Source organism: Vollenhovia emeryi, unplaced genomic scaffold, assembly GCF_000949405.1.
Source record: "Vollenhovia emeryi isolate VEMERY1.0 unplaced genomic scaffold, V.emery_V1.0 DF939125.1, whole genome shotgun sequence".
Classification (NCBI taxonomy): Eukaryota; Metazoa; Arthropoda; class Insecta; order Hymenoptera; family Formicidae; genus Vollenhovia; species Vollenhovia emeryi.
In genome coordinates, this window is record NW_011967241.1 from 3,277,884 (window position 1) to 3,295,494 (window position 17,611).

A 17,611-nucleotide genomic window follows, 5' to 3' on the forward strand; every position below is an offset into this window, starting at 1 on the left:
CGAGTGCGCGCCCTTGTCGAAATACGGCGTAGAATATGTTTTATGGTGCTCAACGATCGTTATGTTGGATATATACCCGAAAGCTACCCTGGACGCAGGCGGAGGTGATGGCGCATTCCCGTAGTAAGACCTCTTTCGCTTTTCCTTGGCTATAGTTAGGATAATTGCGGCTGACGATTCGACCATTGATTTACCTGTTTCGCGGAAGAGCGCTATCGATACTCGCGACGTTAATCCATCATTTGTCCACTTAATTTTACTGTCGCCGTCATCATTCCGGGAGCTTGACGAGCGAAATGTCGCGAGGCAGGACTCGGACGTCTTTTATTTTTCTCTGTAATACAACAGTTTTTATTCATTATTGAAATTAATGCACTGAAAACGATGTAATTAAGCTGCGCGCACTGCTTTTCGATGCAAGTTGGAAAAGTTGAACGATTCAATCTAAAATGAAACGGCCACTCGTCCTCCCGTCATAAATTCAACTCGCTCATTTATTATTAATCGTTTAACCTAATTAACTAGTTTCTCTTTTTATCCGTCCACGAGTCTACCTCATTGGCGAGAATACGTTGTGTAATTAGCGCGGTGAGATATCTCGCGGCAAATATCGGGTATTACGCGAGAGGAAACACTCGTCGAATCGTCGTCGACGTTCGCTTCGCAGTCTCGGAGGGTCCATAATGGTTTGTTATTGATCTATCTCCGCGCGCCTTCCTTACACTTTTCTTCTTCCTTTCGTCCTTCGTCCTGCTACCTTCGTCCATGCCGAGGACGTTGGGTGGTACACGAGGGATCGGGAGGGGAGAGCACGGCAGTCCCACACAAGGAATTCCGCGTACCCCGCGTACCGCCCGGATTCCCCAAACTCCGGGGGAAAAAAGCACCCTCTTGCCCCTGTTCTTCTTTCTTTTTTTATCAAGAATCTCGCGAAAAGTTTCTGCGAGAGAGAGAGAAAGCGAGAAGAGCCGCTGTGAAATATTTCGTGGTCACAGTGCTCGATACAGAGAGAGAAGAGCCTTTTCTTTTATATGATTAAAGCTTAATCTCTTTCGTTGACAAATATTATTATTATGTCCCAATATTTTCGGTTAGTTTGCGATGAAGATGGTCGCTTATATCATTGCTTTTTTTACTTGTTACGGTTGTTTAATAAATACGTGTGTCTTTATCTGTGGCGAACGCTTGCAGAAGATCGGTACGAGATGTTTTAACGATAGTAAGATACCAGCAACATGTATTTTTATTAACGAAAATTTACTTTTCTGTCGATTAGAAAATTTAATTTTGAATGAAAAGAAACAGTTATATGTTTTTATTGCTTTTCTGTAATCTCTTCTCCTTGTTTTATCATAAAATGAATGCATGTTATCTGAAATTAGCCGAAATCGGTTTCTTTCGCGGTACGACGTGTTTCCCGAATGGAAGATCGAACATGTCTCTGGGAATGATATTAATACCGCATATAGACGTTACCGTGAAATTCGATCAACCGGAGCGGCGATGATTGACGTCACGACTCTATCGTCGGAATGCAATTAATATTGCATAAATGAGAGCCCGCGAACTTGTATCAATTAGCACAGTTCTCGTGATACGGCGGATCCGTTTGTAATTGGCGTATAATGATGTGCAGAAACTTTTACACGCCCGTGTGAGAAGACGACGTTGGAGCGCGTGTGTCTATCGACGTGTCTTTAGGCGCTTGGTAAAATATACGTTTACCTCCTACACACAGTACACACTTAATGTAAGGACATTAAGCTGGTATAACCAACGAGGTACGCGAGATCAATGCGTGAATAAGTAATGCAGCGCCACGATCTAAAAACCTTCTTTTCTAAATTGACGTAAGTCGACACGAGCTTGTTGTCGATGAGGCCTTACAGTCGTCCGATATTGGCGAGTGCAGAAGCGACTTCATTTTATCATTTGCCGATAGAGAAAGAGGGAGAGAATACGCTACGCCGTCTGAATAATAAATGTTTCACCATCGACACGAGCCGCTGCATCGATACCTTCATACATATGAGCTCACCTCGCTTTTCAGCGAAACGCGATCCAAAGTTAAACTCGCGACTCTACTCCTCGCGAGAAGAGACTTTCGCTCGCCAACTGTCCGTTGGTTCGTTTAGCCTATCATTATCCTGGACTTGGTGCCCACCTGTCATTACGATACATTGTGGTGACACTCATCGAGTTTCGTGCGCCGCTGCGGAAAGGAAATATTTGCCGCGTACTTCCTGATTATATGCCTCCTCGGGTAATCACGAATCATGCGAGGAACAAGTGCTTACATTGTAATGCAATGCTAAGCTACTTCCTTAAACTCTTTTCACAATTTCCCCGTAAATACCCTCCAATGCCCGAGAACAAACTTGAAATTTCTTTCGTACCTAGACCATTTTAATAAATTGCCGCGAAACTGTGACTTTGAATGAATTATTGAAAAGTTGCTATACGCTCGTGCGAGCTTATTTTCTCGATCATTGCTCGCGTCGCATAACATGACAAGATTGTAATTAAAATGGTAATCACCAGTTCGATAAAATGCCATCTCCATTACAAAGCGGCCAACTACCGAGAAAATATTAATCTACATCCTTGAGCGTTTCTACGTTTTATAAAAATAATGAAGGTGCTCGCTGGATGGCTTCCTTTCGGGCGCCGTTTCATCGTAATAACTGTGGAATAAGAGGGCAGTAATTACTTTTCGTGAAATTGTCACGTTTGTCGGCTTCGCCCTCCGTATATACCCCGTACTTCGGTTATTACTAACAATGAATAGCAGTGACCGTGTTAACCCCTCTTATGACAATTCATGATACGCAGTGCTTTCTTTGTAGAAAATAACGGTATGTTCACTCTAATAATTATCATAATATTTCTGACAACGTACGCCACCATTGTCAAACCTTTTTTCAAATTGCGCTCACGCATCCCTAATAATATTTCATTATTATTACTTAAATTGCGACAAATTAAATTTTACATAGATCCTTTTATCATGGTCGTTTTATCAGATTTATCGCAGAGTTTTCATATTTGCGCGAGTGATTATTTTACGGGTACCAAGAACGTTTATCGAAAGACTGCATATTACGTTACCGAACGACAAAGGTGTCATAGATCTCGGTGGTCGTGAAACTGGTCGGCGTTAGGCAGTCTGGATATATCGAGGCGCGCGAGAGAAGGGTCTTCCTCCAGGTTCTCCGGCTTCGATCCAGACGGGGACGACCTCTCCCTCGCCAGAGGAAGGAAGGAAGGATGGACGGAAAGAACCGAGCTAGAGAGGCCGGTGAGAAAGACAGACCGATAGAGAGTGAGGGGGGTGCACGCATGACCCTGAACCCAACCGCCGTGGCACCCAACCCCCGGTACAGGGGTGCGAAGCCTCGGGAGAGAGAACTCGAGATAGAACGGACGAAGCAAGGGCGGAAGAGAGGAGACTACCGGCGGGCGAGGGGAGATGTACCGTATATACGAAGAAGAGAGAATAGAAAGAGGGGGAGAGAGAGAGAGTACAGTTCCCGAGATCAATACTCCCGCGTCTTGCGATCATTCATCTTGCCACGCCCCTCTGCTCTCTCCACACATTTCCTGTCTTTCTCATTCCCTTTCGTTCATCCCCCCGCGCTCTCTCCCTCTCTCCCTCCCCCGTCTCCCCTTTTCTCACCCTCCGCGTGCCGCGATCTTCATCCCTCTGGTAGCACCCCTCATAGTCGCGGTCGCCGTCATTTGGCGCCCAATCGTGGCGCCTAATACGAATGGAGCAAAGGGGAGAGAACTTTCCGAAGGTCGCAGGAGAGAGGGAAATCTAAAGAGAGAGAAAGCGTGATAACGCACAAGGTGGTGGCTCCGGTTTCCTACGCATTGACTATGCGCGGTTTCATGGCAAAATGATCATTTCTTTCATTCGTATATCAGATATTAAAAACTATTAATTCAATAATTACGACACTGTTTTCATTTTGCGACTATCATTTACGTTCAAATTTAATATGATGCTGCGGGGGAAGGAATCATTTGTTTGAAAATGACAAAAGGTTGATATAAGCGCGAAAAACGAGAGACAGTTTCCACGAGTTTAATCCAATTATTTTATATATTTATTATAAATTTAATTTTCTCTAATTCTCCCTTTCTCTCTTTCTCTCTCACGCATGAATTTGTCACCGATGTATTTTGTAATCGGTTCTATTTTTATTTCGTATCATTATAATAATTTTAGTTGTGTAATTTTTAATAATAATATTTTACATAATATTAAACATTTATTATATGTAAAATTCAAAGATTCTACTTTTTATCAAGTACACAGGTTATTCAATTGGCGTAATTCGCGGAGCAACTTTTTTTAGTTGCAAAAATACACAATATAAATTCTTCTCAGCCGGTTTTGTACTGTTTGAGGAAATACTATTGCGTATTTATTTCGATACGGGGCATACTCTTGTTTCATCAGTTTTCACTAATTTGTCGACAAAGTAGGCTCAGAGAGCGCTTGCAAACAGAGAATAACGGTAATGTTCAAGTTTCCTTCCTAATTATTATAAAGAAATACACTCGAATGGTGCACAAATATCAATATGTGGCGAAACAGAAGTAACTATTTTCATATTCCAAGTATTCCTTCTCGAAAACAATATTTATTTCATGTTTCTCATTTGTCTCTTTACAAGAAATAGATTATTGACAGAAACAGAAACACTTGTTTGACACAAGTAACAGTTTATGGATTAAGTTAATAGAACCAGAAATACTTTTCAATTCATGCTAGAGTATAGACCAATTTTTTGTCCGCATGGCGCGTTGAGTGCGATTTAAATGAGTTTTTGGCAGCAGCTTGTGGTCGGTAATGCCTGTATATTGAAAGACCGAGTACACCCAGCAAGAAACGTGCTATACAATGAAGAAAACAGTATCGAAAAGGGTGGATACTCGTTTTAGACAGAAAAGTTGCCTAAATCCGAGTCTCGCGATAAAAGAGAGCCAACACGATCAGATTGGCAAAAATATCAGATGAGAAATCGATATATCGATTCTCCTTCCGGTGTCTTGTGCTGGGTTTGCTTTCTTCTTGTTTGTATTTTTTCCATCTTCTTTCGATAACTTGCCGAGGCGACTCGTATCGTTTTATCTGACTTTTTCCGTCTTTACCGTATATTCTTTAAGGGTATCGAAGAAGAAAGGAGTCACACTTTCATTGCGAAAATAATGTATATTTTAAAGAAAGATTCCAAGAATAATATTAAGGGATAAATCATATAATTATTAACCACGGGGAATATATTTAATTTGCACAAATGATCAGAGATTAAAGTCCGTATAATTTAATTTTTTTACGCTGTAAATACGCAAGTACATATCAGTTGTTGCTATAATTTCTCTCTGTTCATAATATCGAAATTACCCTCAAATTATGATTGACAAATATTTCATTGTACAGTCACGACAGCAGATGATTACATTTCTCTTTTGTCGTATTATTAATTTAATATAACAAGATATATCAAATTTAAGCAAATACAATTTTACTTAAAAATAAGCAGATCTGTTTGTTTGAAATCATCGCGTGACTTCTGTATTAGCCTTAGAGAAATATGAAAATTTGGCACAAGTGCAAGAATTAACCCAATTGAATATGATGTGTGGCGCGGTAACTGTTTGTCCTAGTTGATTGCCTTTCGTAACTTGGCTAAACAGGTAGAATGGGAAAAGGAGATCGATAGAAATCAATACTGCGAGTGTTGTAAAGGGTGGCATTGCGGGGCAGGCGAGATAGAGGATAGGAAGAGCGGAGATTTAAGTAGGGGCGAGCTCGTTCAAAGTCTCGGGGATGTCCGTGATATCTTCTCCTTTGAATCGTTTCCTCGCTGCTATCGCATCACCTGTCGCTGCCATCGTACTCGTTACATTCGCCGATCCCTCCGCCGCCGGTGGCTTCGTTCTTCATGGCGGATAAAAAGAAATGGAATTATACGGGCGGAAGGGCGCACGATCTGTCTACAATCGATTCGGTCATTCTTCCGAGGTCAACGTGGACGATTTGTTAGAGACCATTCTTCCGATAGATTATTTTCGAGTAGGCGCGCGCCTCTCGAAATGGGAAATAGTAGAGTTTTGCTGAAATTAATTTAAAAAGTATATGTAAATCGCACCAGATGTCGCGTTATCGCCATTGAAATGAATTTTCCACGCGTCTCCGTATACTTAATGTGACTAATTCCGAATTTATCGTCTTTGCAGCAATGGAAGCCGAGGATGACGAAGAGGTCAATGACAGTAATGAGAGCCCCGACGAATCCAGAAGCAATATTTGGGACTACGTCGGAGGCGGGGGCGGGGGCGGGGGTGACGAGGGCGGAGGAGACGAACAGCTCTTTCAAATCAACCGGCTGCAGCAGCACGCCAACTCGGAAAAGAGCTTCGACCGGTGAGTAACGTTTCGTTCTCCACAAGTCCGTCATTTGTGTCGTGTATGACTCTGTTCCTCTCGCTTTGGCAAATCCTTCACGATATATACGGAAATATGCAAGTGTTGGCCGTATAATGGAAAGCTAAATAAAGAAACACCACGGAAGCTACCTCTCAGCGATCGTGACGTTCGCATGGAAAGACCGAGGGTACGGCGTATGTACCATCGCGCGAGAGATCGCTGTCGATCGGTCCAAACGCATAGCGTAGATTACGTCGATGTGTCGCTATGCAAAACAGCATTTATACCTTCCGCTTTGCCCGTCATTATTTTGCGCTTCACCGTCATCCTCTCTATTCAGTCTCATGATTACGCATTGGATAATTCATAATCAATCATTCGTTTACGCTCGATACTACAGTGGTCCAGTAGTTGTTCTGATGACTGGAGATATAGAAAAGAGTGTACGTTGTATTTACAGTATAATTATAGCAAGCACGTGAGCGCAGTTACACAAAGTAGGTAAAACACGCACGACAATTCCATAATACTGATATAAGTGGATAGGTCGGTATTGCCACTTAGGAAACTACTACCGCGCTAGTTACAACAGGGCGTGATAATGACTGGATTAACTGAATAGTAATTACTATATTTACGCGCAATATCGCTTCTTTTTCTTACAATTGATCAGAGAATAATTTAAACTGAAATATACTCGGAGGGAGAGTTTATTTCACGAGATTGTGTGTTTCGTCAGATATAAAAATTATAAACGGTATATTGGTGGTGGAATTTTCAACGAAACCGAACGTCAATTACTGGAAAACCGTTCCGTTCCCTTTCATCAAGTCTCTTCCTCGCAAATTGCCAAGTGAGTTTAACGAACTTCCGACGCCGGGTTTTCTCCCAATTTCTTCAAATGCTTATTCTTAGTCTCGTACCCTTCCGCCCGACGGCTCATATCGGCGTGGACAGAATTCGCCCGAACGTATTACCTACTACGAGAAGAAGAAGAAGCTGCTATGCACGGTTCGGACGTAGTGAGCGCGGACTAGCCAAATATACACGGTGCGTCAGCGTCGCGGCGCGCGGCGTCGCGTCCTCCCTTCCCTGCGCCGTTTCTACTGCCGGGCGCCTCGTTTGAGGTCATCGTCATCCGGCCTCTTTCGCTCTCTTTCTCGTACGTGCGACCATCCCCCTTTCCTTCTCTCCGCGGTACCCTTTATGCCGTCCCTTCCCCTATCTGTCTCTCTCTCTCTCTCTCTCGTTTTCTTCATTTGTCTCCGTTCTCTCGTTCGGGGCATTCGGACGCGTCTCGGATGAGCGAACTTTGAAGCAAGTATACCATGTTCGCAAACACGAGGTCACCGTGGACGTTATCACTGCAAAATTAAGGAATCGCTGCAAGGGTGGCTGCAGATATCAAAATAAAAGAGCCCTTTTTTAAACATTTATTTACGTTAGAAAGCGCAGACATCGCCCTCTCGACATTCTATCATATTTCTTTGAAACTACTATAATAAATTTTTATATACTTGTGCATATATAATTTGCTAGATTTGTAGATATGAATTCTCTTAGAATTGTCAGTCTCGATGAGATAAAATTTTGGTTAAGGTGAAATGCAAGACGAGCAAGTATTTTCATCATAAAAATAATTTTCCAAGTCTTGGCGTATTTTGCCGACTGGGTTATCGCAATGAAAATCTCTGTGACCTTATTAAAAATTCCCAGAATTATTACGCGTATATAACTGCAGGAAAAATCTAAATCTTGTACGGTAGAAGAGTTTTCGATTCGCCTCGCGGTTAAGTGGACCTAGGCAAAAAGCGGAAATAGCGTGCTGCCCCAGTCGCCGGTAAAACCGCCGTTGTTTTTTCGCAAACCGTAGTCCATGCACGAGACCGTACTAAGAACATTAGCATACGCGATCGAACACAATCGAGCCTTCCACGAAAAGATGCATCAAAGTTTCAAGAGAAACCCGTCTTGGTTCGTATTGTCCAAGGTTTAACGCACCTAGCGTTCGCGAAATAATACCTCGGGTGTAGTTAAAAGATATTGAAATTGACTTGATTCGTCTTGAGGATCGCTCGTAGGTACGTTTTCTCCAATACGCCGCAGCGTGTAATTAAAGGCGTATTTCGTAACCGCTCGCGCGCGTTCTTGGACGGTTTCCGATTACCCACGGTTAGGGATAACGTGCGCATATTACGCGGTCGCGGGGCTCCACGTGCAGTCCCTTCCGGTTTGTACGAGCCCGGGTGACGTCGGGTTAACGTCGGAAACCAAGACGTTCCCGAGCGAGAACGAAGAGTATCGCAGGCATGACTGCACACTCGGGCTCTTCCCTCGCGGAGCTCTCGTGGTATTAAATTCACAAATTTTTTCCACGTAAAAAATTAATACACGGTAAGAGCGCACGCGAGCTAATATTAAACCCCGTGGCGTATCTCTTTATCTTGAAAGCATTTTCGCGCCAAGGCATATCCTCCTGACACTTTGATCTTTATTCGCATCGCTTAACGCTAAACGTGACCGCTTGACTTTAATCCTCGTGTTTACCCCGAATATACCACATCAGATGACATGAATAAAATTCGTACGAGCCCGCGAGCCCGCGAACCCGCGACGTGCAACACAGATTCTTTGTTCTTATACGCCATTAGCGCGCTATACGCCGTTCGTTCAACCCAACTATCCGTTACGTCGGGACGACCTGGCCGGTCTCTTTTCGGAGAAGTAAGAATTACCGATGGGCGAGTAGAATCGTTCTAGACTGACGCTCGCGGCGTATTTCGGAATACCGAACGGGTTAGAGGGGCGACGGGTCGACACGACGGGTTTGTCCGGATGGTACACCGACCGGCAGACGAAACAAAATACTGCTAAAATTAATCTGGGCCTTAGGTCATGTCTGCAAGGAGTCTAGACGACGACGACGACGACTCCGCCGAGGACGACGCGACTCGCCGCCGAAAGTGGACCGAAGCGTGTGGGCGCGATACTTTAACGAGTTCTGGCATTTCGACACATTTCCGACTTCCTGCTACGCCCTCCCCCGTCCTTCTCTTTTCCGCTATATTTACTACGCTCCTTTCCTACGTTAGGATCATCGCTTGTCTGGAAAGTTTCGCGGAAATATACGGGAATGTTCCTCCCCGTCAAAGCAATCGCAACATTTTAATAAGTTTACGCAACTTTACGATTTTTATTATTAGTTATTATGCGGGGAGTATCAGTCTTACGTTGAAACTTTGTATTAAAGATTGAGTATTTTCCGAGAAATTCAAAATCTGAATAATTGACAAAATTTACTACTGTTTGTCAGAACGAAAAGACGCTTCTTTAATCTCGTCTCGACTGAATGTTAAGAGGGGGAAGATAAAAAACATTTCCTTTTTCTTTCTCTCTTTCTTCTACTCGTCTGATCTTTCAAATATAATACGTTTACAATTTCATTTTAACGGCACTATCAGCGGCCAAGTGAAATTTATCTCCATTCTTCGCTTGTTGAAATTCAATACTTGGCCAGAGAGCTTTAGAGATTCATCCCCTATGAATCCGTGAGTTACGTAAAAACCGCTTATGTAAATTCAATCGACAAGGCACTTATTTTATTTGCTTAATTTTTCATCCATATCCATTAATCGTACGATTTATGTCGAGCATTACGTACAAGTAATTTCCCCGTAAAACCGCTCGAAAGTGGCGAACAATATCGCTGCACTTTTACTCAGCGTTGACGCTACAAAACGGCGGATTCCAGTTTTATTATAAATCGCCGTTGGTAGGCCACGAAAATCCTTTATCGCAGATTACAGCCCTCTAACGCGCACGCCACGAATTCGATTTGCTCTGTTAGTTGATGTGAGTCAGAAACTACGAAATTTGGTCCGACGATGACCGGGTCGATCCCGACCGTCGAATATTTGCCATGTCGTGCCTCTGTTGCCACTGCGGAGATAATACGGACATTGTTCAGTGTGAACACAGCTTTCGGGCCAGATGGCATCATTTTCCAATCGTCACACACTCCGCTTTTTCTTCACCCGCCATTGCTCGCTCACTCCCGCTTTTCATTTGCAAAATTATTACCCGATGAGGAATTGCGGATTATTCGTTAGGAAATGTCATTTATTTACTTGTTTATTCGTTTATTGTGCGTATTGTCGCATAACAAATTAACTTGTTAGAGAAGTAGAACAGTTGGCAATTCGTAAAAGAGGCGGAAATAAAAATTATACAAACATTATTTACCATTCCAAGAAATCGCTGTGTTTTATTATGCATGCAGTTTTATTATTTATGATGTTGGTGTACGAATTCAATTAGCAAAAATAACCATTTGTCATTGCTATCGCGTAGATATGTGCGTAGAATGTTGGTAATAATCGTAAATCAATATCGAATTAATACTTTAGCATGATATGTGCGAGTTCGGTTAGACAAAGAGTTAACTCACGTTTAAGGAAGGAAGATTGGGAAGGTTACGACTCGGTAACGTCACCTTTAATAGCACCACGATTGCATGATATTGCGCGACGTAAAGCAACGAGAGAGAGAGAGAGAACACATCGATGCGAATTTTCTAGTACGGTAAACATTGCATATCGCGTCAATATGTTGCATGCGTAAATAAGTAAAATATTTACCGCGATGCGTGAAAAAGAAACACGGCAGTTGGTCAATAATGCATGTCGCAGCTACAATGTCAGAGAGATCGCAGTCGGGGAGAGGAAAAGGAAGTGATTTTTCAGATTGCACGATTGATTGGCAAATCAATTGAGGGAGGTGTAGACGAGGAGTGCGTGCGAGGAATAAACAATCGCCCGTGCCGGCATTACGGAGTGGCCAGTATCCGTAATTGCCTCCATCGAGAGGGTCTCTAAAGAAATCGTAAAGCCGACCGAGGCACGCGCCCTATGACCATCTGCCGGTCTCGTTCCTTCTCCTTTGCCCGTCTTACCTACTAGCCGGCTACTTTTTCCGCGCCTTCGCCTCCATTCGGAGGCGTAACCATCGTGCGTTAATAACTCCTTAGAACTGAGAGACGCGAGACGAGCAACGCAACGTTCAATGTGATATACTCGTACCTTTGGACATCTGCCGCGGAAAATGGTCATTAGGGCCCCCTTTCGCCTCATTAACGGTGTCGTAGAGAGCTGGTAAACTTTTAATAACGCGCACTCCCGTCCATCGCTCGGTCGTTGCTCGATCCGCGTCCCTTGGTGAAAATTTGGCGTTTACACGCGCGAATGTGCACCAACACCGAAATTATTTCTATTCCCACACAAAAGTTTATGTCCGTGTACGTAACAAAAATCAAGACAATTTCTTTTCACCAACCGAAACTTGAGTTGAGTTCAAGTTTTACGGTTCGGAGATGAATCCCAGTTTAAATTTTAGCCGAGTGATCTCAATCGGCTAGTTGTAGAGTTAAGAGAGCAACGCGGTGCAGCATTGTAAAATGTCCTGGGGGAAAAAATGTGCGTGACTACTTTCTCGATGCGATGCGCCGACCAAGGAGGGATTAAGGGATCGACGAGACTAACGAAGAGGAAGCTGCGGCGAGGGTAGCGCCAACGGAAACAGCTACGAAAACAGTCGCGTCACCGCTAGCAGCCGGCTTTTAGGTCTTTGCTCTCTCGTGCAACTTCTCGCTTTGTGTCTGTCCCGTTCGTCTCCTCGGCTGGCAGGGCCGGGTGTTTTTCCAAATGTCAATTAAAACATTCCATCTCTTCATAACAAGAGCATTACCTATATCAATGCTATCGTAACTGAACGGAAAAAACAAATTTATCGGGGCGCCAATATCGTCTTTGCATTCGAGTAAAACGGAACTTTTCCTGTTTGTTGGATCACCGTCTTTTCAATGCGTTAAGTATTGCTTTGATATTTAACGGACTTGTTACGCTTCGAACGAAACATCTTTATTTAAGTCGGTCACATATTTTCTTTATTTTCTTTAATATTGTAGTAAGGAAATAATAGTTTCCACGGTCAGAAGAAAAACTCGTCCATCATTTAAATTGATTCCATCGTAGATTTGTGATTGTTTCATTTGGTATATTGGCAATTATTTTACTTTAGTTAGGTTAGGTTAGGGAGAAAATCGCTGTTACATTTTATTTCTCAAAGAAACTCAGTTACTTCCAAGCGATTTTTAAGTATTAAAAATAACAAGCTTATTAATATTTACAAATTATGGATACCACTTCTATCATCGAAATTGATGTCAAGTCCAAAAGAGGTGTAAAGGGATAATCCGAAAAATGCATCGTCCTTCCTTCTGACGGTCTCCGAAATGGGAGCTTAGGGTGCTCCACGCTCCGGTTACGGCAGTGGCTGCCTGTCTCTCTCCACATCCTCCGCACCACCGGCATCGCCGGGAGTAATCCGTGTGCATTTACGACCCTTGCTGCGCGCACGGCCGTAACAACGTGCATGCGTGTCGGTGAGGGCAGGTGTGTACACTCGGGTAGAAACGAGACTTATTCGTGGGGAGAGAGAGAGAGAGAGAGAGGGAGGGGAGGAGTAGCGCGTGCCGCCGTCGACCATCCGGAGGCCAGGTGTAGCCTTTATCCATTTTACTCGCGTTTGTTACCCTCGGACCTCTACGATTCCGATGCACCCTCTGGGTCTCTCGCTGCTTCTGGGGTGCCCTTCGGCCGATGCGAGTGTGCGGGGAAAGCGAGAGGGAGGGAGCGACGCAGCGATCGACGACCAGCGTTCCTTCGGAACACTGTGGCTTCGAGATGCGAATTTACACACTGCGCCCCTCGCAAACACGCGAGCGTACGATGCCCCCGTGCCATTATGCGTTTTCGCCTCTATCCATTTAAATCGTAATGTTTAATTCGTACTCTGTGCAAATCTGCAAGACGTCGTGTGTGTTCGTCTAGACATGTACGACTGGCTACGATTATGACTTTGTTAGTCGCGAGATGATTTTGCGGGGATAAATTCAAGCGACGCGTTCATATTGATTGGGACAGAAAAATTTATTACAGTTTTAAATACGTAGAAATTTACTGTGCGGAAAATTTATGTAAATAGATGCATCACAAATTGATTCAACTATTTAAAGCACTCGTTAAAAAATACACTTATTTAATTAAATGTACAAGCAAGTTAAAAGAAAGGGAGCTTTAATTAATACTGATTATGAGACGGAATTGTTCTCAGATAATAGATATGTAATAACAGGACCATAGACACAACGAGAAAGCAGTGGCCATTTAGCCGGAAGATCGTAGGAAATAGACACCATTTAGTATTTCAAAAATTCACTCCAGCTGTCGTGTCTGGCGCGATCGACGAGTCTAATTCTAGAGCAACGTGAGAGGGATAATCGCACTCCTTTTCGTCGTCCTTGTCGTCGTTTCATCCCCTCGGAGCGGCACACGCCCACGCGGAAATAACGCCCGCCCCGTAGTAATTTACGTGACCCCCAATAACGATCTCTCCGAACAGCGTTCTTGCAACGATGTTGCCGATTTTCCTCTCCCGATTTCCGCACTACTTATCAGATGCGAACTCTCTGATTCCCGAATTTAAAGAGTGTCCGTGAAAAGGGGAAAAAAGCAATTCTTAATCATCAGAGTATTCATTTATTTTTTCATTACTATTTCACGTTTTTATGCAATATTTGAGGAAATTTTCACTATCGTCACCGTTGACGGAAATGGTTCACCAAGTAGTAGAGCCCTAAAGTAAATATCGTTGATTGCGCCCTGATTCTCAATTTATTACTGACGATACAAGATAATATGCCATGAAAAATGATTCTACTAGAAGAAAGCGTCATTTCGCCGCGTGTCCTCGCGTTAAGCCGACGTGGACGAATTCGTGGTATTTTTCCTTTCATCGCGATACTAGGATCAACATCTTTCATCAGTTATCTCGTCGCGAACCTTCCATGGATTGGGACAACGTTAAAAAATTTCTCCTCCCCAGAGAGAAGCGCGACGATGATGACGACGACAAGGACAACGAAAGCCTTTTGACGTGCATTAAACACGATGGCAACTAAGTGTTTCTTCACGGTGTTCGTTCTCCGATAGTTCTTTTTACTTGTTCCTCTCTTTCGCTTTCTCGGTCACGGTAACGGAACTCCCGAACTATTTTACCCTCTGGGAGGATCGAGGATGAAATAGCCCTTTATCAACGGTTATCCTGGGAAACGAGTACCAGTCGATAGCTGCTTTTGAAAATAAACAAGTTCGGGGGATGAGGATGGATAAAACTTTTTTCGGGCGGTTATTTTGAGTATCACTTGGAGCTTCTGAAAGACACGGCGCAAAGAGAAGCGTCGAGTTTCTAATAAGGAAATTCACGTGGCTTACCTTTGCCCAAAAGAAAAACTTATATAATGTGTACATTATATGTATGTTACATCACAAGTATAATCAAATATACGAGATATAACGAAAGACCAACATTTTAACTTGTAAATATAAATTTGCTTCTTTCCTTTGTCTTTGCTCACAGTATTGAAAACAATACAACGCACTTTTCATACATTTTAATTGATATTCTTGAGTTATTCGACAAGATTTTTCGCATAACACGAGACGATTCATTGAACCATTAGGGGGTTCAACGCCACGGCCGGTTCTTCTTCGAAAAGGAACAGAGGCGAGGCGATTGGTTATCATGTTACGACGCTAGGCTCGCGTTAAACCCGGTAACTGAATCTATCTCTGCCCAATCGCTGTCAAATGCTCGACAACGATCGAATTTGTCCAACCAGGCATACAACTTCTGGTACTATCTTTCTTTCTCTCTTTTTCTCCGTTCGTGTCTGCTACCAAAATATCCTCGGTAGAACGGGTTTTCAATGCGATTGCGTCCACGCCACCTTTGGTGGATTGCATAAACGTATAAAAATTGATTTAGAAATTGTAATAATCTTTGTAACTTGATTGTCAATCATCTGATGGATCCGTGTGGCTTATTTTTCGAAATTTATTTCAAATCAGACTCCGTTTTTTATCGAGATTTAACCGCTTTATTTGAAAAGAGGATATTTTCTAGTATCCGTCTATAAGTTCGTTGATCGTATCACTGCAGAGCTACAGTGGTATGAGTCAGTCTGTTGCACCCGGAGGAAGACAATCGCGCGGCAGGTTCTTAATTGCCGTTGGCACGGGGAGAACTGCGAGGAAAAGAGAGAGAGAGAGAGAATATATAGAAGAAGAGGCCAATCGCCGTCATGCATGCGTTTCTGCACGCGCTAAAGAAGAGTCCAGGTGCGAAGTACGACCCACCCTCTCCCCCTCGAAGCGTCTAACCACCTTTCGACCAGCACCTCGTACGTCGCGATCGGTAGCGGGGTTTTTGGGGGAGAGGCTTCGGACGCGGCGAAGGGAAGGTGCCCGGGGACGTCGGCTCGTTTTAAGGACGCAGTGGGCCCCTCCGGTGCCGCGCCGCGTGCCCCGTAGGTCGAGAAACGCGACGCGGCGAGACGGCATCGGAGAACGGTGGAAGAAGGGGGCTCCCGGCAGGGCGGTTTGTGCCGCGGCTGTGCCGCGCGCGCTGTGAGGCAGCTGCAACTGCTCGCGAGATACGCCTTAGATCGTCGTGGCACGAGCCTTCGCGGCATGTGTTTCCTTCGGCTTCCCTCTCTCTCTCTGCTCCATCCCCTCCCACGTCTCCGTCCATCCATTTCATCTTTCTCTCTCATTTTCTCTTTCATCGCTGTTGATATTATCTCGAGCATATGCCATAAACTTTTGTCGAAGGCAGATTCATTTCCGAATAAATAAATAAGGCCGAGTAGAATATATACCGTATTGTCGTAAGCTTTCGCTTGTTCTTCATAAATGAAAAATATATTGTTGTAAAAAAAAAGATCTTTTCTGTTTCAATCGGTTGCCATAATACTTATGCATAATTTGATCATATCGCGGCTATTAAATGAACTGGAGTAAGTAGTGTCATGTTTTTCCACTCGGTCATCTACTCGGAAATGTTTTAGTATCTTTTTACGAGATTGTATATAATATGAGAATATATAACATATAACTAACTCAAATTGTGCATTCAGAACGATAATACAAGACCATGAGATTACGTTTGGAAGCGAAGATAAAGACTTGACTGCGAAAATTATACAAGTAAATCGATCCATTAAATTAATTCTCTACTCCTTTTTATTATCGTACCTATACGCGTCTTTTTCTTTTGATGCCCTTGTCGTATTCAATTAGCAAAACAGGATTCGTATCAGACGCTGATGATTGTATGTTACATATTTCATTATAAGATAGTTTTCAAGTATAGTGATTACGGAAAACTAGCTCTCTGTATAAGAAAGATATCACTTTAATCATTTTTTTTATGAATAGCCGAGCCGATGGACAAGTCTTCTCGAAAACACCTTGTACGCTATCGCGTTTATTCATGTCGAGCACGCGACTACCTTCGTGCGTAGCTAATGATCCCTACTGATAATAATGAGATTACGCACATCCGAGAGCTGGCATTTTATATCGTGCGTTGCACAATTGTAAAACTTGAACGTATTTATGGGTCGAACCGATCTGTCAACGCATCATTAAACTCGGTCAACGAGAGATTTACGTCGCAATCGGTACATAAGAACCTATGAAAATGATAATTATCCAATAAATATCTTTCTAAATAATGAAATTTATCATACGTAACATACAAAACAATTTTGTGAACAATTACAAATAATATGGGGAATAATATGGCGAATTCTTGTAAATTTTAATTGGAAATTTCATTAGCACAAAACCATGTTCGTCTTGACTGAAATATTTCGTCCAACTCTAGTTTATGAGATGAAGAGTTGATTCCTTCCTTCACGGACATCAGACCGGGAAAGTGAACGCACTTTTCCCCGGCACGTTCTCGAGTCCCGCACGAGCGTGTCACGATAAGGGCAAAAAAAAATCGGGCCGAGTTACCTTTCTCTCCCGCTCCCTGCTCTCTTCCCCACACCTCGCGGTAGCATCTGCCGCGATGAAGTGATTTCTTAGTGCCGTGCACCTTTTTCCTCCCTCTTTCTCCTCCTTTTTCCGCATAGCAGCGCGTGTACCGCTCCAGGGTACTGGCCCGATGGGCCCTATGGGTGGAACCGAGAAATTTAGATTAGGTGCAGGTAGCCAGGTTGCGCGTACGCCACCAGTACACCTACTTTCTTACCTTTTCCATCTTGCT

At 43.4% G+C, this 17,611-nt stretch overlaps 1 protein-coding gene across 3 annotated transcripts in view; it reads left to right on the plus strand.

The window, feature by feature from the left end:
- LOC105569269 (serine/threonine-protein phosphatase 4 regulatory subunit 1-like) overlaps window positions 1-17,611 on the plus strand; it is a 122,218-nt gene that overhangs the window by 14,362 nt on the left and 90,245 nt on the right. For 2 of the 3 annotated variants that reach the window (XM_012025607.1, XM_012025609.1), the window contains exons 1-2: window positions 93-123; window positions 6,250-6,436. In XM_012025607.1, coding sequence (XP_011880997.1) covers window positions 108-123; window positions 6,250-6,436 — 203 coding nt within the window. In that variant the 5' untranslated portion in view covers window positions 93-107. Of the gene's footprint in view, window positions 1-92; window positions 124-6,249; window positions 6,437-17,611 lie in introns of those variants that run through there. The other variant, XM_012025608.1, reaches the window with a different exon arrangement.